At 46.6% G+C, this 27,570-nt stretch overlaps 1 protein-coding gene across 1 annotated transcript in view; it reads right to left on the bottom strand.

Moving 5' to 3' along the window:
- Positions 1-270: 270 nt before the first annotated feature.
- plxnd1 (plexin D1) overlaps positions 271-27,570 on the bottom strand; it is a 50,834-nt gene continuing 23,534 nt past the window's right edge. Inside the window, exons 14-37 of the mRNA XM_085918060.1 lie at positions 24,188-24,333; positions 19,455-19,560; positions 17,912-18,051; positions 17,547-17,726; positions 17,377-17,461; positions 16,575-16,868; positions 13,700-13,849; positions 11,484-11,598; positions 10,995-11,102; positions 9,534-9,646; positions 8,714-8,818; positions 7,896-8,026; positions 7,502-7,700; positions 7,223-7,369; positions 6,951-7,107; positions 6,477-6,580; positions 5,585-5,648; positions 4,517-4,551; positions 3,893-3,997; positions 3,659-3,822; positions 3,442-3,589; positions 1,833-1,973; positions 1,682-1,756; positions 271-1,472 (exon numbers count right to left, since the gene is read on the bottom strand). Of these exons, the coding sequence (XP_085774186.1) occupies positions 1,356-1,472; positions 1,682-1,756; positions 1,833-1,973; positions 3,442-3,589; positions 3,659-3,822; positions 3,893-3,997; positions 4,517-4,551; positions 5,585-5,648; positions 6,477-6,580; positions 6,951-7,107; positions 7,223-7,369; positions 7,502-7,700; positions 7,896-8,026; positions 8,714-8,818; positions 9,534-9,646; positions 10,995-11,102; positions 11,484-11,598; positions 13,700-13,849; positions 16,575-16,868; positions 17,377-17,461; positions 17,547-17,726; positions 17,912-18,051; positions 19,455-19,560; positions 24,188-24,333 (3,129 nt within the window). The 3' untranslated portion in view covers positions 271-1,355. The remainder of the gene's footprint in view (positions 1,473-1,681; positions 1,757-1,832; positions 1,974-3,441; positions 3,590-3,658; positions 3,823-3,892; positions 3,998-4,516; positions 4,552-5,584; positions 5,649-6,476; positions 6,581-6,950; positions 7,108-7,222; positions 7,370-7,501; positions 7,701-7,895; positions 8,027-8,713; positions 8,819-9,533; positions 9,647-10,994; positions 11,103-11,483; positions 11,599-13,699; positions 13,850-16,574; positions 16,869-17,376; positions 17,462-17,546; positions 17,727-17,911; positions 18,052-19,454; positions 19,561-24,187; positions 24,334-27,570) is intronic.

Here is a 27,570-nt window from a genome sequence, read left to right as displayed (position 1 = left end):
AGTCATATTAAAGTATCGTAATATCGATACGACTGATTGTCCAGCAGTCAAGAGTCACGCTAATGGCTGAATTCCAACCAGTTCTATGTCTTTTAGGGTTTGAGCAGACCCCACCGAAGCCACACGTGATCATTTGGTGGATTGTGGAAAAGGTTTTGTGACATTTCTTTCTTTCATGTCTTGCAGTAAAAAGAAAGCTCAACGTCTGTCTGGCTTTTCTCTCTTTCACTCTTTTCCTTTTACGAGGCTTTCTAAGTAGCTCCAGATGCTCCTTGGCCGATTGTTGCACTTCTTCTTTTCCTTTGGGCATCTCCCGTTAGGGGTCGCCACAGCGTGTTATCCTTTCTCATGGATGTCTATTTTCTGCATCCTCCTTTCTGTCATCATGTCTTGCAGCTCCATACTTATCTCTCCCTTGAATGTGTCCAAACCAAGTCGTCTCTCCCAAACTTTTCTCCCTGGCTCTCCCTCCGATGATCTCATTTCCAAGCCTCATAACTCTGAAAGAAGAAAACGTTCATTATCTCGCATCCAGGCGTACATCATGGCTGACCTGGCCTTTGTCTACTAAAGTTTCCTCTCCATCTTAGCAGCGACTCTTGCTCCACCTGTTCCAATCTGCTTGGATCCAATTCTTCAACTCCTTCCCACAGTCATTATTTGAAAGTGATCCACATGCAATCTTCATTCCTCATGTCTAACTTCTGCTCATCTTCCTTTGTCTCTCTCGATGATCAAATCTCGCTCAATCACAGACGTAATCAAAACCCTAAATACTGTCGTTTATTTCACCCACGCTCACAAATCATTTGGCATCACAAATACAGTTATATGAGACATTTGTCTTGAGATAATACGGAAATCACGTTGGTCATAAATGTACATTTCCCTCTGGTTTGGTCCAAATGTCCACGCGTGGACGGTTTCAATAACGTTCAATACTTGAACGGCGACTCTTCCCAGTGAGTCGCTCCACTCGTCTCTACTTGACCCGCAAAGCACATTGGGACAAAAAGTTCAAAGCACCGACGGTGGGGAGTCACACCTGAGAACGTTACAGGCTCTACCGACGACTTTAATCGCCGTCGTGGTCTCCTACGGACAGACGGCCACTCCAAAGCATGACAACACATCTATAAATATTGCTATGGACATTATAATACAGTGCAGTGCATCATTGGCTCGTTCCCTCGGGGAAAGGTTCAGTGCATTAAGACCGGCCAGGCTTCGGGTCCCGCCGACGATACAAAAGTCTCTTCTCTGCATCGCCGATGCGTTGGGAAGCCTCCTCGCTACGTTTCACTCCGGGCGAAACGACGATGACGGCGGCAAAGGCGGATCTGGTGGCCGGAGACTCAGGCTTCACTGCAGCACTCGTAGATGTTGTCTTCCACCAGGGCGACCACCTGCTCAAACTTGTGCTGCAGTTGAGTGCGACGCGCCGTCGGGTTGCACTCCAGGGCGGTCACCACCTGGACGCGACCAGAACGTGACATAAAGACAACTTTGAGACTGGCCCTAACATGCAGACAGATGAAGACAACTTAAAGTGACTATTAAGAAAATAAACCCCTTCGTATTGTTATATTGCCAGTCTACATGAGTTGCTGCACCATTTTTGTTTGTACGTCAAAATATGGTGGAACATTGAGGTCTGATGTTTGTTTTAAGAAGCTCCTACCTGGTGTCTGTATCTCTTGGCGTATTTGTAGATCTCCGTCAAGGCCAGGTTGGTGTTGAATTCATTTCTGTACTTCTGCAAAATAGTTTTAGCCATCCTATGAATTTTTTTTTTCTTTCTTGTTCTCGGCACATTTGAGGGCGTTACTCACTCGAGACTCCTCGGCCAGGTGAGCGTTCATCTCCTGCTCGCTGAGAGGCGCCATTTCCTGGATCTGCTTGTAGTAGCACTGCACCCTCTTCTTGTACTCTGGGATTTCCTTGGCGTACAGCAGCTTGTTGGTCGGAGAATCCTGCCAAAAGACGCGTTTCAATTCAAACAACCTCAAAGCAAGTCAAATAGACGTCACGTCAATCAACTTTCCGAGCGAGGCAACAGAGGGAGGAAGACCAGGAACATTGCTCTATTCTCCTTCATGCCAGCCACTCTTTCTATTTCCTGCCTCGCTCTCACTCATGCAGAAATAAAAGTTGGTTGTGGGCACAGTCAGCTTTTAATGGCGACTACACTTGTGAGCAAATGGAGGAAGGGGACATGAAAGGAAAAAGTAGGACAAGGGCTGGAGGTTGGGGTGGGGGGGGGTTATTGCAAATGTGCTTACAACACAACTTGTGTGTCATGAGTTATTTGTGTCACATGACGTGTTTGTGCGTGTGTGTGCATTGATGTCCAAAGTGGCTCCTTCTGATAGCAAACCCTCTCGCTTCCTGTTCGCAAGGTCACTTCCTGCCGTTGGCCCATCTGTTTGCCAACCCCCCGGTGACCTCTCACCCCTGTGTGAGCGTGCTTCTCGCCAGATAAGAGAGTTTCCATGGAAACGGGGGGCATGGCTTCGTTTGATGTTGCTAATCTAGACCCTGCGTGGCCCATTCTGCCCCCCACGCTCAGCTCAACATGCACCATTTCTAGAAATATATCTATTTCAATACTCCAGTAATTGACTCAGAAGTTCATTCATATTATAAAATGACAAGTAATTCACTGGATCGTAACTTCCTAAACTGAGTTGGATCATTTTGAATTGAATCATAAACCCACTGAATCAAACTGAATCAAATGATTCACCTTTAAAATAAAATGTCACACCCATTTGAGGGACAAAATATCGACATATGTATGAAATTGTTTTTTAAAAGAAAACGACTGGGTTGTCTCAGGAGGTCCAATCCGAAATGAGAAAAAAAACAAAACACTAGGTTAAACAAGCAAGTAAAATGAAGGCGTGAAGCAAAGTAGGAGCATCATTTGCTGACTGCTCGCTTCCCTCCCGGGAAGGAAGTCAGCCAGGGAGAGACAGGAAGCGGAGCGTGTTCACGGGGTCACGGTGTCAGAGGGATGAGACACATTTGTGAACAGTGAAGACAGTGACATTTGAGCTTAGACACACACACACACACACACACACACACACACACACACACACACACACACACACACACACACACACACACACGCGCACACACACAGCCACAAGCGAGATGTGTGGTGCTTGTGACCTTAGAGCAGTCAGCCTGCCTGAAATGAGACAAGGTGAGGTAGATGGAGCTGACAGTCGGATGACTCAGGGGCTTCACAGATGCCTTCTGGAGGTCAAAGTTGGTGGCCCTGTCTTACATATGCATGGCCTTTGTGAACCAGGAAGCTACATACACTAGATTGACATCTTAGCAGGGACCCAAATATATCTACACTCAAGTGGATCTCCATTAGCCCCTATGCTAACGCTACATTTTCTGAAGGTCGGTGTCGCATGTTCTGACCTTGCCCAGCTGCAGGTCGGAAACGGAGCAGGCGTCAATGAAGGCCTGCGCAATGACGGACAGACACGCGTCCATGTGATCCGTCTTGTCGATGTCAAAGACAAACTGGGGATTCTTCAGGATGTTGACCCAGAATCGCAGCGGTAAACTGAGCAGGCACAAGGGGAAGCCTTGAAAAGATGCCACTTGGACTCGCGTCGCAGTTTGCTTTGCTCACCTGTTGGTTTTCCAGATGTGTAAGGTATCCGGGTCAGTGATGCCCCGTTTGTCGGCCTGCTCCTCCAGAAAGTCAAAGAAATATTTGATAGCCAGTGGGGGCTGTTCTGGGGGGATGCTGAGGATGGCCTGAAAAAGGTCATCCAGGAACTTCTGGAGCGTTCCCTTTGGAGGAAAAGACGAGCAGATTCATGATGTCTGCGCAAATCCACTCGTGTGCGTTTGCGTGTGTCACCTTGGTAGAGAGAAGGCGTGTCAGGTAGATTTCAGGCAGCACCTTCTTGCGGTGGCTTTGCCTGTGTGACTTCTTGGTCTCCATCAGCTCGTCGTGGGGAAGGACCTGAAACACCGTGAGCGCTCGAGTCAGGCACATGCTTTGCTTGGAAAGCTCCTCATGAGAACGCGAAATGAATGGCTGAAGAATTTCTCTGTTACACGCGTTAGACACATGATCCACGAGCCACATCGGCGTAGACATAGAAAATCATTTTTCAAGCCAGGGGTGGGGGTGGGGGGTCTACCGCTTGCTGTTTATGAGATCACATATCAGACTGGCACAGCGGGCCTAAATGCAAATGCATAGCCTAGTGTCAAAGAAAAAAAAAAAAAAGACGACAAATCGGCCCTTAAAAACGGACTATTCACCCGGCAAATTGCGCTCCAAGAACTCATTATTCAAAAGTCAAAGGGCTCGTATCTTGGCAGACGTTATAAAAGAGCTTAAGCTGCATTAGCGTCGCTCTTTCCACACGGCGGGCGGCTTTCCTTCTCACCTCTGCTCACCCCCATTCTCTTTATCACCACACTCGCTGTGGCAACACTGAAAGACTACTTATAGAATCCAGGAGCGGTAACTTACCAAGTGAACGTACTTTTCTGTGTCCAGATCTTTGACTAGAGACAAAAAAAACAAAAACAGAAGAAACAATGTGCAATCAACAACAGAGAGAATAAGACGGCTCGAGCGGGAAGCTGGTGACAGCTCGGTTGGAGGAAAAAAAACAAAAAACAAAAAGACATTGAGAGGAGGCGAAGGTAGGGGAGAAAGTGATTAAGGTGGACCGTGGGCCGGATGGAAGGAGAGGGAAGCTGTCAGATAGCGTGAAGGAGAGAGATTACGAGTGAAAGGGGAGAAAGCAGAAGCAAATTGAGAGAGACGCACACCAAATCTGCCATTGGCTTCAAATGAGATGCTAATGCTCGGCCATCTTTGGAAGCCGCTGCTTCTTATATAGTCAAACTTTAGCGCCTGGGAAACGTGAATGAGTTGTGTGTTGTGGTTTTTGAAGGGGCGTGGCCTAATGAGTGACAACAGGGGCTATTTCCAGTCGGATTTTCCCCGTTGGTGTCTGCTCGTCGGGTTTTGCCAGGACAGGAAAAAAAAAAAGGCTTTTCATGTTATCTTGTGCTGCTCTCCTTGCCCACTTGGAAAAAAAATCACCCAGTAACAAGTGGTCACTTGAAGATGACCAAAACAGGAAGATGAAGCATTTGGATGGAGCAACGCGGAGACGTGTTTGAGAGCACACGGATGGCAAGATGACTGTCCAAATGTTGCGTGCCAGTCGGTGGCGCTTCCCAGTGGGCCTCGCTCCAGACCCTCAACACCACTCACCGTGTTTTGAGCCGTGCAGGCTCATGACACCCCCTCAAGTGCTTTCAAGTCGCAGCCAGCTTTTGTCAACATAAGCCTATTTGTTTTTTTTGATGGACAAAACCCCAACGCAACACAGCTCGGGTCTGCTGCCTATTGTGGAAGCTACGAGCCAGACAGGCTACATCCCGCCTTGGACGCTTCTCCTGGCTAGCCCGAGATTGCCTTGAGATGTGGCTGGGGGACATTTGGGCCGGCCCTACAATATTACTGCCTAAAATAGGTCGTCCCCACTTAATGTTACACTTTTAACATGATTGGAAGGTGACCTACCTCTCCCCAGGGTGTTCTCTTTCTTGTCTTGCAGGCTCATGGCGAGCGACGCCCCTTCTGGGATCTAGAGGAAGAACAACGAGAAGACAGACAGAGGTGGCGGGGTCAGAGGTGAGTGCGAGTGCATCCGAGGCCCCCGGGGGGCGGACGTGTTTGCTGGCCTAGGGATCGTAAGACTTTGCCACTGACCCAGGACCGTGAGTCCACGCAGCGGCTTTCTGCTTTGACGGTTGAGCAAAACTAAACAGAGCACTTAACGTGTACAGGTAGGAGGTCAAAGGTAAGCGGGTCGGCCAGTGTCTGTTTACTCGCGCACAAATGAATGTGGACATAAGCAAACACGCAGAGACATTCCTCTTGGCTTGTTTTCATCTGCAGATGCTTAGCGGGTGTTCGTTGTGTTTGTGTTGCAATTAAAGGAGAAAACAAGTGTCTGTTGAACGTCAAAACAAGATATCAATCTTAAAAAAGAAATCAATCATTTGGTCAAAATTTGTGAGCTTGTAATTTCAGACGACACAAGCAGGATTTGGTGAGGGCAGAGAAAATAGCTGTGGGAATTTGGAATGGGACTGCTGACTCTTGATTTTATTTAGAAATTTTGAAAACCATGAGTTTAAAATTGAAACGGAATCTATCAGTGGAAATTCAATAAGTTAGCAATGTGATGACTTTGCGTCAAAGATTTTTTTGACATGGAAGCACTCAAGCATCAAGACATTTTGACACTCTTAAAGTTTAACCAGGCTGCTCATGTCAGTAAAGCAAATTTATTGTCAAAGTTACTTTCACCAAAAAAAGGGTGGATCTCATTTCTTATAATGTCTTTGACATGTGTTTATAAAATGTACTGTATCAGGTAACATACATAAAAAATCAAGCCGGCTCTTACCTGGTAATGGAAGATGGTGTTGAGTTTCTTTCGGCCATCCTCCATGACCGAGGAGTTGTCCAGGTCCTGCAGAGGTTTGCTGTTGCTGCCAGAGTCAAACCACTCTGAGGGGACAGAAGATGACAGATTGGAAGTCAGGTGAAAAAAGACCAGGGAGTTTCCATACACATTGGGAAGGAGGTGAAAGAAAAAAAAAAAAAAAAAGCCGAGACAGGGGTCAGCCGTGCCGTGACTCCGGACGTCAAGGCTCGCTGAAATACTCTCGGGCCATTCATCATATCAGCGCCGCGAGCTCGTCGGCTTTTGGAAGCAATAATTCTCGTGATTATTACCGTACAATCTCCTCCATGCATCCTGTCATTTATTTTATTGCGGCCGCGGGTTAACGTGGCCTCGTGAGAGGAATTGACCTTTTGCGGAGGGGACTGTCAAATCTCCCACGCGAGAGAGAATGAAAATAATCGGCGCTCTTACCCAGGTCCACGTCTTCCGCTCGGGGCCACTGGGAGAACGGCAAGTTTTTATAAAAGGCTTCGATGATTTTCTCCTTCACCTGGCAGATGGTGTCCATATTCATAACCTTGACAGATAGCGAGTCCATGCCACAGCCCTGGAAGGACACATTGATGTTCTGCGAAAACAAACACGGAGCGCTATGTTTTGAAAGGTTCCAATTTCACCATGTTTTCTTTTCATAAGCTCGCCGTCAGTCAAGAGCGGCGAGCCGACGAGGGGCTCCCTCCCACCTGCGGCTTGGCTTCGATATTCTCACGGAGTAGCCACTCCTCGTTAAGGGTGTAGCGGGCTTTCCCCGTGATGGCGTCTATGGAGCCCTTGTTGATCTGCTGCTTGATTGCGCACAGCAGGAGGAAAAATGGCTCGCCCACGGTTTCCTGAAGAATGAGCCAGCACACACGAGTTCAGCGTTAGATGATAGTTTGTGGGAACTTGAGGCAAATGGACACTTTTCGCTTGTTGATGATGCCTTCAACAAAGCAGAAGCGTCCAAAAATGCTCATCCTCACTTTGAGGTAGCTGTACATGCAGATGGACATCCAGTTGGTGAGCATTTTCTCCACCACAGACTCAGTGCGGCGCAGCATCAGCTTGGGGTTCTTGGAGGCTGATGCATCGATGAGGTCCACCAGCAGGTCTTTCATGATGCTGGTGTAATACTCCAGCTTGCCATGGAGGGCGATGGTGAGCAGGGAAGCCAGACTGCACCTGAAATATTGAGTAGATGAGCAGAAGAGAGGAGGGAGATGAGTAATAAATAAAAAAAAAGTGCCAAATGCCGTTCAGCTCCATTAACGGTATCCAGAGAGTTAATATGCCGATTTGTTAACTTACAGCTACTTTCAAAAAGCATATGAACAGGAAGCCGATTCATCACAAAGCAGATTGCAAAGAGATGCTTACCTGTCTCGTACAGCAAAGTCCTTCTGTTGCTCCAGGGCGTGGACGAAGGTGATGAGGAAGTGCTTGTTATTGAGAAGAGTGGCGAACAGAGTGATGCCTTCCTCCACGTTAGGTCTGGTCGGGCTGCTGGCCTGAGGGGTGCAGACAATTATTTGGCCGTGTGTGCCTGCTGCTCCCATCTTATCTCTTTCAGCCCATTCATCAGCCAAATATGCAGAATCCGCTTAATGGCTCTGGCTGGCCTATGTAAGGGCGTGACTGAGCAGCGACCATACGGTGCACTTTGCAGGATGACAGAAAGAGAACAGAGGTGCCCATTAAGATAAATACTCACCTCTGAGATTTATTTTCCGCGACCTGGAAACACTTCCTAGGAAGACGACTCGGACGGAGGGCACTTTATCACAGTTAGACAGCCCCAATTCCTCCAAAACTAGCTGGCAATTGTTACTTTCTTTCGTAATGTGCAATCGCATTCGGTGGGCAGACAGGTGTGAAAGCGCGTGCCCTCCCCCTCTTTTGTCTGACCCCCCCCCCCCCCCCCCTTCACAAAACAACAATTTCCATGACAATGTCCAAAGTGGGCTAAAAGGGAGTTCGTACTATGCCGCATGAAGCATTAACTACTCACGCAGGCGCGCAATGACAAAATGCACGCTACGCTTTTTTTTTTTTTTTACTCACCAACAAGCCCACAGCGGAGCCCTAAGATGCTTCAGTGTGACCCAGTTGGGAAGGCGCAGAATAGTAAGGACCCAAATCAAGGCACTCTGGCAGAAACGTGCGCCAGCAAACTTTCTAATGGCTTAACCCCTCACCTGCCAGTCCTGCAGCAGCGGATGTGTCTCCGGCAGAGCTCGAGGGCCCAAAGCATCGTATTCGTAGGCGGGCTGAACCAAACTCCTCTCGTAATCGGAGCACATCTGAAAGACACGTGTTTGGACAACTTCAGAAACAGAAAAAGGGGATGTCTTGAATGTTTTAAGACCCAAACCAAAGGGGACGCCGAGAGGCCCGTAAATGGACTAGTAGAGGTTTGCAGTGCTAAAGTGGGCGCAATTATAGCTGTGGAAGCTGATCTTCGAAACTGGTTCTAACCAAACGTCCTGAGAGGGAACTTTCAAAAGATTCAAAAGGAACGCACGAGAGAAAGGCAGAAAACAAAAATTGGGATTCCACTCAGACCGGTAGTGTCCAACATGGCCGCCAGTGCAAAGCGGGAGAGCTTGCCCGGCGTGGGCGTGTGAGCTGAGTGCGATTTGACAAATCAGAGTGAAAAGTTCCCTTGTCTCGGTGCCCGCCATTGTTCTGTCTCCTTGAAAGTCCACGCCTGCTCTTGCAAGATAAAACATGCTGAGTTGTTTATGTAAAAATACCCACGCAGTGACGGACCCCTTCAGGGTGGCTCACATGTCAGAAAATTGCTTACCTATAGAGAATACATTAACGGATCGCCAGGGTGCCAATTTAGACATCGCGAACAACACGCAACAATACCAACTGTGCGTTTAAAGCCCCAAAGCTGTGAATTGTGACGCAAATTCCAAAACGGCGGGAGAGCGGATTAACTCAACAGCCGTGAGAGGAAAAACGAGTGTCTGTGGAAATCAGATAAGGGAGACAAAGTGAAATGGTCACCTTTGGAAAGAAGGTGCGGGTGACAAATTGTTTGTACTCCAGGAAGGGGATGCCCTGGCTGCGATTGAGCTCCTTGGTCAGGTCCGTCATGTCCGTCTGTAGCTCCGCAAAGCCTGAAAGGACAAAGATGTCTCATTTGTCTGTACTCACCAAGCTTTTTTGCTTCACCATTTTTCATCTTCATGTTATTACAGATTCTATTTACGAATGCGGGACGTGATGTGCGACTCGACCCAAAGCCAGGAGGGACAACTTGCCCGCTCGAGCACAACCTGATACCTTTGTTCAGCCTTGGCGGGGGTCTATGCTCCGCTGAGCGCTCTTGTTTCCTTTTGTTTTCTCTCTCTCAAAAAAAAAAAAAAAAAAAAAAAAAAAGAAGTGTGCCAGCAATTTCTCCTAGGCTTTGTGATATCCGTCCAAACAGACATGATTTCAGTTATTAAGAGATTTTAACACGGGATTGCATCAGTTCATTTCCTGGATCTGCTGTCATACATCATTTTTACAATTTCTTTTCCCGGAAAACACTAAAACCAGATATTGATGATATATTTATTTGTAAAATAATTTCAGGGACTAGACGATCTGTTTGGATGTCGCTGATTTCAAGCAGAGGTGACCAGCAGTTGAGGAAAATCAAGCTGTGACTTAGGGAATTATTTTAAAAGTACTCGTGTGGATGAATCCGAACCAATCCCAAGAAACGAGACGGTAAACAAAACGAGACGAGCTGATGAAAAGCATTCTCGTGCGTAATCTATCTTGCAGCCCACTAATGTGTTCTAAAGCAGCAGTCCGTTCACACCCACAACCTCCCCTTCCTGTCAGCTTGAAGGTGTCCATTTCCCATCTCGCTTTCCTCCCTATTCTGCGTCTTCCTCTGTAGCCACTCAACTAGGTCGCAAATCCATCCTAAGTGGCCTGTCCTGTCCTGCTCTGCTCTGCTCTGCTCTGCTCTCCCCCACTCTGGTGTCCAGCGCGCTTCTGCTTTTCCTCGGACCGGGCGCCTTGACTCCAACCCCTCCGGCTTCCTCCCTCCATTCCTCTTATCTCCAAGCCATAAATCTGGTCACTCGTAGACGTGCAGCGGCCTTCACCAGATCTCCGCTCGCATGGCCTAGAAACACACGCGTGCGCGTCGCAGCCTTGCCCCCGCGGAGGCGACGTTACCAAATCACCGTGACTGCATGTGACTGATGGCTTGTCAGGAGCCGGCCTTCCTTTAGGAGTCACGCTTACTAGGCACAAATCTGTCAACAAATCTATCACCTTGTCACAGTGGAAAACCCAGCAAAGCCTCCGACAAACATGAACCGGCGCAAAAAAAGTGCACAAAACAACACAAATAAAAAGTGCTCTATATTTCGCTCTCACTAACTGACACGGAACATCTGTTTGACATCCGGACGCGTTCTGAGAAAATGGCAAGTGTGTGTTTGTGTGTATGTGCATTAAACACACCTTTACGGATCTCCTCTCTGATCTGGGACTCCATCTCCTCCATTTGGAGTAAAGTTTTCTGCCAGTAGCGTTCCGCCCTTCGGCTCTTTGTGCAATACACAACAAGGGCTGGAGACACACACACACACAAGAAGAAAATACATATATAAGAAATAATATAGAGTAGGAATGTTTCTTCTGCCATTGTGACATATTAATGTTGCGTGTTGTTTTCCCTCTTGTTGGCAGTAGTTTTTCCTTTTTCTGAGTTATTGTTGCAATTATGTAACTAGACAAGTTTTGACCCTTGTATGGGGAGAAGACTATACAAACCTAAATGACTTTTTTTTTTAACCAAATGAGTGACATCCTTCTCAATTAACATGTTAATCAAAGCGTCTGCTGAAACGATCAGCGCGGGGCAACAACGAGGCCTTTGTGCAGCGGGTTCCCTTTATTTGTCTGAGTCACATCTGGATTGTCCATCTCCTGGCCCTCCTGGTGACCTACCTACGGTGCAGAGCAGCAGCAGGACGCAGCACACCACGATGGACACCACGATGGCCAGCTCGCTGCCGCCCAACTGCACTTTGGCGATGGTGTGCCGAAAGTTGCCCACTTGCACCTGTAGACCACAAGTAAAAAAAATAAAAAAAATAAAAAAAATTAGAAGCACTGATTTCTATCCTGTACTTATTGTTGTTGATCTACTTTGTGTATAAGAATGCCTAACAGATTTTTGTCACGAGAGGTGTAAAAACAATGGTAATGACTTGCAGGCAAGAAGGCTGATTTACGTCCAAAGGAACATAAAAGTGCCTTCCACGAGCCGTGTCTGTTTCAGCGATACGCCCAATTCCATTTACGTTTCACAGATGAGATTCACACCACCGAGGTGCCATTTTGGAGGGGCTGAGTTTGATCACTGCTTGGTTCAAATTCTTATTGTGGCTCCCACTGCTGCATCACTTTTTTTTTTTTTTTTTACATAGAATGTGACAAAGTGTCACATTGAATTAAGGGGCAGATGTTCTTTTTTTTTCTTGTCTGCTAAATACACTTTCGCTGTGGGGAAACGTGTTGGTGAAAAGAGATCCAACCAAACATAAATTAGCACTTGTCATGAGTCTTATTTTGAAGAATGAGCATAAGGAACAATATATATCCTACAAATCCCTCATTGTTGGAAAACAGCCCAGAAAATCAGTTTCCTTTTTTTTCAAAGTACGTTTCGAGGCATGCTGAATCCACATTTTAAGAATGTTTCCGACAACGTGAAGATTCATGGAGTCGTTATAGGACACACAGGTGCATGTGGGACAAATGAGCAAGTGCAGACTTGACAAATGGCCTCCCTGCATGGAGTCACATGACTCATCCTAACCCAGATGTGACAAGAAAAGGACTTCCACTTCTGCCTTGTGACCAGTCAGCAGCCAGAATCTCTCTCGTCCCTCGCCACTTCCTTCCCTCTCCTAAACCGATCCCAACATTCATAGAAATGTATAAAAATAAATGAACAAGCCTTCCATCCCCACACAATTTTTTTTTCAATGGTCCGAGAATTTCTGTCAACCGCGAGAGACCCTCTTGCATCATTCCAGTGGAGGGGGAAATGGCGGTCCTGTTTGGAAACACACTCTCATCAGCTCATGCGGCTCGGCTCCGCTTCAGAGCCAAACTAAATGCAGGCGTGCAAAAATAGATCGACCATTCTAAAAGTCAGGGCGGGAATCCAATAAAATGTATTCCACTCTGCCTACACAATGGCCAAGAACACGCACGCAGCCTGTGATTGCGTCCGTGTTAAATGTCAGCCGCTTTTGACATGCTGTGGCCTTCGTTTGACCTAAGCCCTCGCTTTGCTAATTGCAAGTGTTTATTCTCAGACAATGTTGTAAAAACACACAGTGGTTCTTGCGGAAACCCAAAACAAATATTTCTATTTCCGAGCGAAAAAAAAAAAAAAAAGGAAAAAAAAGGCAAATGGTTTTTGCAGCAGGCAGCACTCTGGCGACAGACTGACATGTTTCGGAGCTATTTCAGCAAACCACTCACATTCTGGCTCTTGTTTAAATATTGATGAATACTTTCCCCCCATAGAAATGGAGCCGAATAGACGAACGCTAGGACGAGAATGTCTGCTTTTATCACGACTGCGAAGGACTCGGCGAGCGTGATGAAGACCTCTTCATTGTGACACTGACAAAACCAACATCAAGGAGAACAACCAGAAGCACATTGAAGTCTTCCTGACAGATCGACTGCTAAAAATGGCTAAGTGATGAAGGATTAAGGAGATAAATGGGCAAATAGACGGCAGGTGCCGTAAGCCAAGCGTGCAGAATGACTTTGTGGCGTCTTGTGATTGCTGACACATTGCGGGTCACGTTACAAGTGAGTGAGGTCATGCCTCCACATCGTAGTGAGCAGACACTTGGCAGCCTGACGCACATCGGAAACATCCCAAATCACCAAAACTATTAAAGGCAAACTGCTAGGAGATGACACAGCACTTTCAATTTCAGGGTCAAACTGGGACATTAATCTCAAGTCCAATTGGCCAATCCCTCAACGATCATATTAATCATGTCGGAATTTCCATGACTTCTATTTTTGTTGAAATGTAAATAAAAGCTACTGCTACCGTCTTGCCTTGAAGAACTTTAAACATATTCAGATCATGACAAAATGCCCCTGTTATGCTTAGTGGCAGGCACACTTACGGTGACGGGCATCTCGTTCTCGCGGGAGCTCAGTAGCCCGCTGATGGTGCAGTGGAAAAGTTGGTCATTGTGGAAGCTGATGTTACAAGGGTACGGGCCGATCATCACCGAGTATTCGTCCGGCATCAACTCCAGATCGCTGGGCCCTTTCTGCCATAGGAAGAAACACAAACAGCTGTCAGTGGCTGAGAGTAAAGAGTCACCAGGGAGCCTCAAAGAGCGAGAGATAAGGCAGGCTGCCGCTGCGGCGACGAGCTCGTCGTCTCACGGCTGTCACGCACAGGAGACCAAAAGACATTCTTATAATCGGGGCTCGAGTTCAGCAAACGATCCGTCTAACTTTAAATGGCCGGGCCTAGACAAATATATTTGCTGACGGAGGCGCTGCGATTGCCTAAAATAACTTGCTCAGGCCGTTTGCTGGACGATGTCGGGTGGAAAAAGCAACATAGCATTACTGCCGCAAAACAAATCACATCTATCCTTTTCTGGATGCACGATGAATCAATTACACATCACTGTTTAATGAATCAACTATTCCTCTTTTGCAACAAACAAGCATTCACACTCGCGTTCACACCTACAGACTTAACATGCGGGCAATAAATGGAATACGTTTTTGCTTGGTTGCCCCCAATTGTATAATTGTGTCACTTTCCACAGAAAAATATGACTCCCGTCATAATACAAGACAAGAAACACAAGCAAAGCAAGCTAAAATTGCAACATTAAATCCATAACAGGAAGCACATGTTGACTGATCGAAAGCCGATGCTCAGATAAAAAATGTTTTCTGCCTTCACAGTCACGTTGACTTGCATGAACAGACTGCAGATGGCTTTTTGTTTCATCGGTCAAATAACGAAGAAATGACTCGATCATGACGGGAAAGCCCGATTAAACATCACCATTTGCTTTTCCTTTAGCCAAGTGTCAACTTTGCTTTGATTGTGTTACTTTTCGACGCTCCTTTTTTCATTCCACAATTCTTCACAATTAACTTGGCGACCATAACGATAGCATTACCAACATGGAACAAGTCCAAAATAAGGAAAGTGAGAGCCAATTTGGATGGAAGTGCAATCCCCACTGTTTTTTTTTTTTTTTTCCCAAAAGTGAGGAAGTATGTGTGTGTGTTTATTCTAGTGTGCTTCCTTGCTTTGATTGCACCCTCAAGGCCCTCTCCTGTCGCCATTGCAGGATGCCACCTCCCAGGTCTCTGTCAACAAATCATTCCCAACACACACACACACACACTCACACACATGCTGACACGAAAACCATCACGCTATCGCCAAAAAATGTTTTAGCATTTGGTAAAATGTATACAAGCCCATAGGCAACACTAACAACCGACACTGGCAAAAAAAAAAGAAAAAAAACCTCAAACCAAAGCAGCCACATTTCAGCTCAGCTCCTTATTTTCACCTCTGCTTGACAGTCTCTCTCCTAATAAAGAAAGACTGTCTTTCTTTCTTTTCAGCCTAGTTTCTACCTTCAGGTCAAGCACAAGTCGAATTTCAAGTCTTAAAATAAATCAGGAAACAACACAAGTCATTGACACACACTCTGTCTGGTTAACGTAAAGGGGAAGCGGCACGCCAGGGTGGGCCTCGGATTGCGCCGTTAGCATGTCGTGTCACACGGCGTCACGCGGCGTTGAAGCGGGAAGCCCTCTGGCCGGCTGGATGGATCCGTGCAGACGGGTGCTTGACGAGTGCCGACAGCACAGGTGCTCGGGAGCCCACGCCAGAAGCCGGCGCGTCTCCCGGGACGCAGCCTTTAATGTGTTGTCGACGCCCGTGGTCCGTGTGACTATGCAAGTGGAAGCGCTTCAGTTTACCGCTCAGCTTCCTTTACACACAAAACTATAAACAAGCCATTCGTGATTGCATGTTTATCATCACTCGCTTTTCTCGCTTGACAAAGTCAGAAATAAATCACAGATCTAGAAATAAATCTTTTGAATGGATGTAGTGTTGGAGATTAGGTGGCATCACGTGCTGACCGATTGCAATTAGCATCATCAGGTCAAAATTCCATACAATTATGAATATCTGGAATACATGCCAGACTGGCAGAAGAAACCACTGTTCTTTTTTGACACGCCAGGATTCACTTTGCTCTCTCTCTCTCTCTCTCTTTCTCTCTCACTCTCTCTCTGGGCAAACCACAATGCACACAATGTTTGCGAAGCAGAGCTCAATAGAAAACAGGCACGCACTCATATCATTTCCGGCAGAATGAAATGATGGCTTTGATATCATTTTGAAAATATATATACTATGTTAATCTATCATGACAGTCTTTCATTGTCTGACATCCACTTGATAGCGTAAAGCCAATATTTATGTTATTAAATCTTATAAAGGTATTTGCCAATGTTTAACTGTGGATCTGAAATGTCCAAAGTAGTTATCTTTCTTCCCCATTCATAATCACACTTTGTGGTTACAAGGATTAAACTAAAGTGCCGTAGCACTTTAGATCTTGTCTTTTCTACTTCCTGACCACAGGGAGAGAAACTGCAACGTGTAAGGCCCTAAGGCTACGTGTCACATCCAAAATCATCGAATATTAGGCTCGCTTGCAAATTTGGTGCAAAAGATTCAATTTGTGCATGAATATATTATTAAATAAAGACAACATTTAATGAGGGCCGGAATGTTTCATTGAATTCTACCAAATAAATTATCATTAAGATTATTTTCCGTGCCTGATATTGAGTGTGAAATATGAAAGACGATCCTATTCACAGTAACATGTTCCAAAATACGGCTTCAAGGCTGTGCCTTTATCAGCTTCATGAAGATACCGCGAATCATCACCAATTTGTATGAAATGAGGCTTGAATGTTTGCAGTCATGTGACTCACATTGATGATGAGTGTCAACTGCTCTCCTGGGTGATGTTTAATCAACTTTTCTTTGTTGGCTGTGAAAAACTGAGGGTCCTCAACGTATTCCAACAGGAAGTGACCTTTATGCAGCTCATCTTCATCCTCCTCTTCCTCCCCCTCCTCCTCTTCACTGGCGTCATTATCAGAAGGAGAGGGGCGGTCCCCCGCGTAGAGGACTCCATTCAGATAGAACTGCACCGAACTCGGCTGGGACTGACTGGAGGGTGGCGACGGACATGTGATCGTAGAGGGCGAAACAACTGTGCAGAGCTGAAAACACAACAGCCGGAACAGGAATTGACATGTGCTGACATAATAATAATTATGGATGGATGGATGGATGGATGGATGGATGGATGGATGGATGGATGGATGGATGGATGGATGGATGGATGGCTATATAGTTGATTCTCGTCTTCCAATAAGGATTTTGCTCATTGAGTTAATATGGGTACTTTTATTTTGAAAAGTTGCATTTTGTCCAAAGACTATGTAGATTTTGAGTTAGAAGCCGTGTGACGTGTGCAGCTGACAGCTAACTTTACCGTCCACCGTCCAGTCAAAGTAATGAAGTGAGACGACCGCTAAAGTTGCCGAATTAACATGCCTTTGGGGTCTGAAGCTTAAATTTCTAAGAGCCTTTGTGAGCCTTTCAGAATTGTGTGCGAGTGCATTTCAGGGCTTTTCAGTAGTGAATGTGAGGGCTAATCCTAAATGATAGCCCAAATGGCCCCTCATACATGTGACACGTACGGCATGGCTTGTAAGCATGACTCACAGTTTGTCCAATTCCCGCCACTTGCATGGTGGCACTCTGCACCAGGTCGAAGCCATGGCCCGCCACTGTGATGATCCTCCCGCCGCTGCAACACAGACACACCCAAGAAAGTCGTATCCCGATGTACGGCAGAAAGTTGAAAAAACAGCGTGATGTGATTGTTGAGCCACCTGAGGAAGCTCCTGTCCGGCTTGATGAAGCTGATGGTGGGGTTCTTTTCGTACGTGTACGTGGTGCTCAGTTGCTCACTCTGACATAAGACGTTTTCAAACTCCACGCACACTGGCATGGACTCGCTGCTCGCCTGCGGGGCCGGAGGCATGGTGCACTGAATACTGTCGTCTGTTTGCCTAAAAAAACGGACGGGAAAAGGACTTCAACAAAGCGCCATCTTTAATTCATCACATTTATCCAATGTAACCGGCGTTGTACGAAGTTTTAATTTATCGTGTGGAAAGACACGTCGAGATTTGTAGCTTTTATTAATGACACGCCCGAGAAGACTTTTATTGCCGACTACAGAACTATCACTTACTCGGTGATGATGCATTCCAGCGTGTTGTTGACCATGACTCGGACCTGAGAACCAATTCCCAGGTGCTCGCCGACGATGGTCACTCGGGTTCCTCCGGAACGTGAGCCTTTCTTGGGCTCCATGGAGACCATCTTTGGGACCTGATCGCAAAGAACAAGAAGGAGAATATGTATTTGTCTCTGAGGGGGGGGGAAATGACATTTATCGGGCCTTGCTCGAGGGGACCTTGGCACTCTCTGGTCCGTGGTGGTTGTCAAACCTGACACCTTTCTGTCCTCAGGCCAAGTACTAAAGTCCAAATCCTTCCAGACTAAGCCGTAAATGAGCTCTCAGCTTTGACAGACCGTGTCACTTGTTAATAAACAGACATTAGGTGGAACCAGCAAAGGAAAAACAGACTGCCAGTTATGTGTTGGAAGTACAAAATGGCTGAATGACAGAATCTATTCACTACAAGACAAAAAGTTTTCCAGCCTACAAGTTTGTTTCATTAGGGCGTGTAAATATGCTTCGTGTGCAGTCAGGTTTAAGTCCTAATTCTGCTTTTTGGCCACCCAGCATGATCTTTTCCTCAAGCTTGAAAAGGCAGAACGTATTTCAATGCGTGCGCTGCTTCCTGATGCTGACAAAAAAAAAAATCGCAACATTTCCTCAAGCTCTGGGTTTTTAATATCTCGTCTTCTCACATTGACCGAGACAGCTGCTGACTGTAGCAGCAGCTCGGTGAAAGCCAGTGTGAAGATGGCAGAAAACTGAAGCTTGCTACTGTTCGCACGCACACACACACACACACACAAGGTGCGGGTAGACTGAAGATGAATATCCAACATTGCATCAGCATTCCCGCTCGGTCCGAAGCCCCTCGGTGAACCTCGGTGAACCTCGCCTCTGGGTGAAAGCTCTGGGTGAAAGCTCTCATCCTGGCTGACAAGATTCACTTCCTCAGCCTGTCCGCCGAGGAGACCTATTGTGAGCGGGTGCAAGGAGGCAGATGTTTCCTTCCTGAGGTTTGACGAAAGAGATAGAGACAAATATCCTGTCTCCAAAAAGGAGTTTCCCTTTCTGCCACTCTTTTAGCGCCTGCGGTCAATTGCTTTTGGGAGGCCAAAATGCTTATCCAGAGCTGTGCCCGCCGTCTTGGATTTCCTTTGTCCTTACATATAACGTGAAGTCTCAAGATCGGGGGCTGATTTATCTCACGGGCAGGGAGCAGTTTATCATCTGTTTCAGCCTGACTGAATACCTAATACCTCTTTGCCTGTAAATAAGATGACACAAGCTGCTTTTATGGCTCTTTCCGTCATCTGGGCCGAGGTCAATTAACACAACCGCCGGCGGACATGATTTGTTTTTACTGGCAGCCGGTGCAAAATGACAATGGCTGCTCCGATAAACGTCTGAAGATTCCCACAGCCTCGCATTCTTCCCAGCCATAAAGCGCATCTGTTAACACTCAGCTGGCTCGCCGAGGAGGACTCTCCCGGTGGGTAGCGGGGGAACAAGAGAGAAGAAAAGAATGCGGAAGGAAGCTGGTAAGACTCACCAAGTACGAGAAGGCCTCCTTCGATTTCCCCGTCCCGCTCTGATCCACGTTTACTTGGACGATATCCGTCCCGTCCAGCGGAGACCTCCCGGTGACGCACACCAGCCTGGGCGCATCGAGAGACGAGAGCACGCAATAATTTAGCCAATTTAATAATGTTCATTCAAAACAAAGAGAACAATACACAAAATAGAAAGCTGGGAGGGGGGGGGGGGTTATGAACTCATTCATCAAAGCATATCGCATTTGCATGCGGAATCCAATAAGCCCTACGATATTACCAGAGCTAAAGTTCACAGCACCTCCGACCAGATGTGTCAGGCCACACGGGAGGCTTCGCTCGCCAGCTGTCATTTAGCCGTCGTGCGTGTCGTCGGGGGCATCTAATATTCACATCGCCCAAGTGTGTGTGGGGGGGGTCACAAGGAACCTTTAGCACCTTCCTTCGCCTCCTGGCTACAGTAAACAGTCACGGTTTGCACCTGCCGTGCAATGGCGCTATTTCAAGCCTGAAAATCTGCTACAGCAATTCGTCTCCGGGTTGATGAATCACACACGCGTGTTAAATCAGTCTATTTGTATCCGCCGCTCCCAGAACATGCAAAAATGGACCGTGTGGCACTTTTGCAAGGGCAACCACGCATGCCCCACTTATACCAGATCAGCTCGCAACATCTGTGTGCCTGAGCAATCATTCAAGTTTTGGGGTAATTCAGGCTCTGAGAATTTCATTGAGTCAGCTGCTTGGTGCTACGCGAGCGAGCGCATGATTGACAGAGGAATTTACAGTACATAGAGTATGTGGCGGAATTGCTCCGCGTGTGGGAGAGGTGCGACAAGACACGCGGGCGACGTGCTCGCTTGAGGTTGACTTGACAATAATACACTCTTGCTTTTCCACCTCATCTGAAATGATTGCAAAACCAGTTAAAGACCTTCTACAGATGAAATCCTTTGTTGTGTTTTGAGGTCATTGTTCAATTAGTTTGGATGCAATTTTTTTTTTATTTGTCAGACAAAATGATTTGGTAGACTTGAGAATTCTTTCTGCTGCTACCAAATGAGATGATGTCACCGACTTTTGGCTTTGGGTGTTTCCTCACAGCTCTCACAATGTTTTTGTCATCATCCGTTTGATGTCAACAGTCATGGAGTTCTTTTTCATGACATTCCAAATTGTTGGATTGTTTGTGCAGGAACTCTGATTGATCTAAAGACAGCTCTCGGGTCTTTGTGTTTGCTTAGCAGTAAATGCAGTCAAATTCAAATAGGAGCTAATGTTTAGGCAAGTGATCTGTCTCCTATTCATTTTTTTAATCTGAAAACCAAACGTCATCAACATATGGCAAAAACAAAGGAATTGCTATTCCAATACTTTTTGCACTGTACATTTAGTCAGCGAGCAACAAAGTGAATGAATGTGTTTTTAAAAGTGAGATTTCAACCCAAGCGGCGGACAGGGGGTGGGGGTGGGACCACGGGGCATCAGGCACAGCAAATTGCACAGTCTCGGGCCCTCAACTCCAAATAGGCAAGTTATGCTTCCCTCCGGGTTCACTGATGTTGGACGCGACAAGACACCATGCTGGCTCACCACCTCAAAGAGCTTTTATGGGTTTTGCTTTGTGATCTGACTCAAACGGCATGTGAGCAACTCATTTTTTGTTGGCTCTTGGCGGAGGTTCTCACTCTCTCGGGTGCTCTTGTTTCTGCTGTGTGTACAAATTTTCTCCATTCTTTTGTCCATCTTGGCATCATTTGACATGTTTTGATTGTCAAGCCTTACGTTTCTTCCAACAAAAATAATAAAAATGAAATTGTCTTGAACGCCCCCCAAACCAGAACCTAAGAAGCATGAGAAAAACACACACGCTCACATAAATAAGTCAACAGATTTGCTGACGGTAGCCAACCTGCACTGACAGCCATCAGTTGATGCACTTATTAATTACAAGAGCATCATTTCAAAAATGTGTAATGATCTCATATTCAAATTAGACGGGCCGTCACGGACTGCCGCGCCGTTTCGTGTCCTGACAGAAACATGATGAATGGGACGTATGCACAAGCCGCATCCATCCAGTGCAGCTTTTGATGAAGGAAAAAAAAAAACAGACCAATCAGCACGTAGAAGCTCCGATCAAATAAACGTTGGCCAGTGCCCTTAAAAAATAGGCTGTGTGTGTGTGTGTTGCGTGTTTCAAATACACTCCAAAAAGAAACAGGCGGACGGGACCAGGCTGGTCTGACCCTGGAGCTAGATTCTTGCACCAGCCCGCTACTGCAAATTTATTGGCTTGAGATGAAAGGATGTTGCTTGTCATTTCCCGGGAGTGGATGGCGAGGCTCATCAACAATCAGGTCTTTTTGCTCTCACTTCTCCGCGCACTCGCATGATGAGGGCAGAACCTCACAATTTGATTTGATTTCGATTCAGTATGTTGGGATTTGTCCCTAACTGCTCGTGATTGAAATTTTGGATAATAACACGAAGCAAGCAGAAGCCCGTAACTCAATAAAATTGTATGTCGGAGTTCTCCGCAGTCTTCAAAGTTCAATGTACCTCTGAGCTGTAGGCTATGCTGAGCGTGCACTTATTGCAAATATGCGCATCCGACAACAAAGCAGCTCTGCTTCTTTTGGTTTCCACACGCTAATGCTTGAAAAGAGTAGATGTTTTTCATCTGTTATGTAAATGGCGTCGCAATAGGACCAAAATCTGAGCAGCTTGCTCGCAGATATTTTATGACAGACATCTTAAAAAAAAGACTTGGTCACGTAATTTCACGCTTGACGGTTGGAGATGAATGTAATGACTTGAAATGAAGGCGATGACACAGGATCACATCCAATTACATCAAGCAGCCAGTGGGCGCCTTGTGCTGACGACGTTGGATGCGCTGACATGTTGTGATTTGCCGAGGATAGACGTTCTTTGCTGTCATAACAAACAGCCAATGAAAAACAAGACGCATGAGCTCATTGCTAGAGTGAAACGGGGTTCACCGCGTTTTGTGCAATCGGGTCAGGGGCAGATGTCCCGACAGGTTGGAGTCGTGGGTCACACGCACACCTGCTTTTAATGCAATGACGGGCTTCAGCGGAGCGTAACCAGATAAAGGCTTCCATTTGAGCTGCTCCGGAAACTTTGAATGTATTTGCAAAGTTGCTGACTTCCAATCCAGCTCTGTTATGACGCCCGACCCCGCTGTCTCCATGGTTACGTGGCGATAATCCCTAAGCTATGGAGTCATTTCAGAAGCGCGCCGCATACAAATAGTTGTGATAACCTGATGTACGAAAACACAAATACGCCGGCATCCTTTGATGCGAAGATGCACGCACAGCACTTAAGATTTGGCATGCCGGCCGTCAATTGGCTGCCTGTGGCCGGAGATTCATTTAACGTTATCTTAATTGAAAAAGTGCCTTTTTAGAATAAATGTGAACATTTCATATGACCTTTATACTTTTGAATGAAAGTGGATCTGACGATAAAATCTCTATACTGAGGGTGTGAAAAAAAATTACGTTTCTATTTCGTCCTTACTGTGAATACGGTGTGTCATTTAGCTTGGTGCGTCTTTTTGGTCAAGATTTGAATATGTATTGTGACAATTGCACTCAGAAATTTGTTATTGATTGTATGATTTGGAACAACAAAATAACCAACGAATATGACTCATTTTCAAATGTGCTCGAAATTATTTGCACCAAAAAAAAAAAAAAGTCAAATTGCCATTTTTCAGGCCAGTGTTGGCTTTGAAACAATTTTTGCTCTGTCAAAAGGAACCTCCACTAGATCGATGTTACGCTTGCTAAGGAAGCATTTTATCATAATGCAGCTCTGATTTGCTCTTGGTTCACCAAATCAATAAGTGTGGCTAGCAGTGCGGTTTCTTCTGTTAGTTGAAATTAATGAGGCCACTGGAGTTCATTGTTGTGTCAGACCTCAGCCTTTTCCTTTGTCTTTCTTTTCTTTTTCCCCCCTCCAGGTGACATTCATTGCTCAGAGCTGAGATGTCAGCACTTTGGCATTAGACATCTCAGCCACACTCACATCACTGTGCCTGAGCACTGACCTGCCAGACAGCGTGGCGGGTTACCGTGACAACAAGCTATTGAACATGATCATCTCGTGTGCGTTTAAACCAGGCGTGTCAAACTAATTTTTGTCGTGGGCCGCATCATGGTCATAGTCTCCTTCTGAGGGCCATTATGACTTATGAAACAAACTGATGAAAACAAGTTTCAAAATCACAGACTAGTAAAAAAACTGTTCAAATATTTTAAAAAGATGAATGGTAATAAAAATTGTTAGCATTTTTTTCAAAAGTAATTTAAACATTGACACATAAAGTCCATGCACAATTTGCCTTTGCGGGCCACATAAAATGACGTGGCGAACCGTATCTGGCCCGCGGGCCTTGGGTCTGACACCAATGTTTTCAACAGGATTGCACTGATTGATCATGTGCGTGCAGAAGGCACAAGCAAATTGGTATTGTTCTTAAAGTCAAGCCAGTTGTATTTATCTAGCGCTGACTCACAACAGAAGTTAACTCGGGGGACTTGACAGAGAGTAGGTTGAGAACCACCACAAATCCAACTGAACCCCACACCAGCAGCCTCAAACAGATCCCATCTGCCCCGGCCAGGCAGAGAGTAGAACAATGGGCACGACGACAGCCGTGTAAACAATCGCAATAGTTCGGGGATGACGTAATACTTACTCAACAGAGACGGTGTAGAGCTCGGGCAGGAGCTCACACGGAACCTCTCCGATGGATACTTTGACTGCTTCAGCCCTGCGGCCCAAGTTCTTTCCCTGTACCGTTAGGCGAGTGCCTCCTTCCACTGGACCCCTCAGTGGGAAGATCTGAAAAAGACAAATGAAAGTTTGCTACCGTGGACAAGATGAGCACAGACGAATTACAACCAAGGAGGATGCAGGTGGAGCGTGATGCTGACGTTGAGGACCAAGTTTCTGGTCTAAGTGTTGAACAAGGAGAGTCAATTGAAAGGACCCGGCATTAAGGTATACACACGTGCACACTCGCATACAAATCCGACTCTTAAGCGTCTGAGCCTTTTCATCCTCGACTCCTCTGGAGAACATGTGAATAAAGAGCAGCTTTAAGAGCCCCCTTCACCTCCCACAAGAGACAGCCAGGCGCTGGTGGAGAGCGCAGCAGATAGGTGCACGAGTGTGAAGGCAATTTAGGGAACACGATGTCGAGAGCGCCGCAAATGCTGACGACGGCTGTGAGTGCGCCGAGCGAGCCTCCGCGTGGGGAATTAATGCCAGGCCTTCTTTCCTTTCATGTTTGTGTGTGGCTGCCATTTCCTGTGTCACCATTTCTGCTGTTCTCGCTCTCACACATCATTTGAGCCCTCGCCTTCACCTTCCATCACGGCGGGAGGGAAGGGATGTCTCTGAAAGATAGCATCTCAGAATCTCAGACGGGCGAGAAATCCATGATCTCGCCATTGTAATGGTTTCTTAAATGACCCCTGCCTGAGCTGCGGTCGCCGGGACACCTCTGTGTTATTAGCTTGGCGAGCGAGAATGAAAACAGCTCTTGTGTCGGTGAGAGGGCAAGATACGCTTCGGCATTCTGATAATGTGACGCCTCCGAGAGTGACGGTGTGGCTTGGTACAAAATTGAGTTGTTCACTGAGTGCAGGCTTGAGGGTCTTGTCTTTTAATGTGGTGGCAAAACACAACCACTACGAGACCGGAAATAATCGTCATGTTTTGGTGGTTACATTACAGCAGCTTGTGAGGCCACCCGGCTCTTTACCTTGGCCGCATAACTAGCACAGGCTGTTGGCGTGTCGTAAAAAACACAAAGCCGCCCGCATTCCTTGGTACGCACGTGACGCCCACGCCGCACTTAAACATGAAATGCGCACAACATGGCACATTGGGGCAGTCGGTCTCCTACGGAGCTCAGCAAAAAGTACAACCAGTCGTTTATTATGGCGGCTACTTGCGTCTCGCTGACATCAACATGTGCTGGCTGGCGTGCAGCTTATTAGCACCTCTAACAAGTCTGCGAGGTTTGATTTACAGCTCATCCTCCGACAGGCCTCCGAGGAGATCACACGGTGGAAAAGCGTCGACACAAAGCCCCGCTCGCAATGACGACTGCATTGTTTTCTTTGCATTGTTCACACCTTGATCAAATCTTGTTTTAACTAACAGATTGTTTGGGCCTTCTTGTGCAGTTCCGCCATCCAAATCAAAGAGGAGTCCAAGACAAAAGCAGGAAAGGATTGTGACTCCATGGGACGCTTCGCTTCTCCGCCGAACGTCTCTCCATCCTGCCTGCCAGACTCGTGAATCCAGTTTAATGTTACTAACTATGTTTAGCGCTTCCTGTTTTGGACGCCGTCACAAGATGTTCTAAAGTTTTAAACCATTAAACATTTGGCATGGCTATATATTCCAATTTTCTAAAAAGAAAAGGGAAAGTACTATTTTGTATGGAGGGAAAGTTTGATAGCCTGGTTCCTCTCAGCTGACTGTTTGCTCAGGTTTGTCCCACCTCAAAAATGCGCATCAATGCAACCAGGCTACAAATTTGGTGGTGCCCCATGAGACCCAGCAGATGGCACTTTGCTTAGTTTGTGGTGTAAACGTTCCCTGTGAAGCAATCACTTACAGTAACGTCTCAATTCTGCCTAGCGACAGTGCCAATGCGTCTTGAGGTACGAGCGTGGCCACAACATAAATTAAACTCCTATTTCAAAGCAAAACTGAAACCCTAACATCCGTTGGCTAAATTCTACCAATGTATGAAGAAGCGTGCTGAGGCAAATCCTTTCTTTCCTAATGCAAGCTCTCGGCAAGGCGAGTGCCAACGCGTTGCGTCACGCACCCCGCTGAGCCACAGCGCCGCTATCCTTCCAGCGGCCCGCCCCTCTCCAGGGGCACTCGCTTTCACTCTTTGTCTGTCTGTCTGTGTGAGTACGAGCGAGGGCAAAATAGAGCGAGAGAGAGCATTGCAACAATGGTCTGCCCACGCCGGAGGACTGAGCGCAGCTAACTTGAGTCGTGGACCAAATGCACCTAAGTTAGTGTGGCAGCATCCTGTTAGTCACACTGCGCTGACAGCTCAAGCATGAGGGATGGGCACAAATGCGTCCAGGTTGGGAAACTCACACTCGAGACCTGTGTGTGTGTGTGTGCGCTTATTCTCCTGGGCCACTCCAGCTTTTATCTACAGGAAGTTCAGCCCGATTGGGCCTCATGTGAGCCGTGCTACCCGGACCGCCCACTGGGGCCCATTGGAGTGTACGCAAACGTCACAAAGCAGGTTGGCTTCTAATATGCTCCAACTGTTGATAGGCCAAAGGGATGATGTAAAAAGGGAACCTTAATAATTGACCCCCCCCCTCCCCCTCTCTCCACCTCTGTTGCTAAGTGCGTCAAGCTTCCGGAATGACGGGACCACTCTTTTTGTACTCCCTCAAGAAATATTGCATAATTTGTGTTAATTAGAGACAGCAGCAAGCGGATTAAGGAGATATTACAATGATTCAAATGCAAAATGTTGCCAGCAGGAGCCATCCTTTTTCGATGCCGCTTTTGATCAATTGGAACTTATCCCAGATGACGTTGGGCGAGAAATTTTGAACACCCTGGACTGGTTGTCAGCCAATTGCATGCAGGGCACATATTAAAAGAAAAGAGTCCTTCCTCCCGCTTTCCCATCTCAGGACAATTTAGTCTTCATATATGCTTTTGGAAGGTAGGAGGAGGAAAAGCTACTTGAGCACGGGGATAACATGCAAACCTCAAACAGGAAGGCCAGAAACCGGATTCCAACCGCCTACCTCAGGACTGTGAAGCGGATGTGCTAACCACTAGGTTACTGTGCCAAAAATGTCAACAATCATTCTCCAAGGTGTTATCCAATTAAATGCGAGGAGATTTCCAGATTCATTTATGGGATGATGTTGCAACTGGATTTGACTTTTTTTTTAACCCACGATGCCCTTTCCTAATGCAACCCACGTTTTTTTTAGGACGAGCATCGTGGAAATTAATCAAACCTGGGCAGTTCGCTCTGTAATGCGCAGGAATATTATTGTAAAAAAAAAAGTCAAA

Source organism: Syngnathus leptorhynchus, chromosome 1 (genome assembly GCF_054491065.1).
Source record: "Syngnathus leptorhynchus isolate UIUO chromosome 1, UIUO_Slep, whole genome shotgun sequence".
Lineage (NCBI taxonomy): Eukaryota > Metazoa > Chordata > Actinopteri > Syngnathiformes > Syngnathidae > Syngnathus > Syngnathus leptorhynchus.
This window is presented reverse-complemented; position numbering and strand designations above follow the sequence as displayed.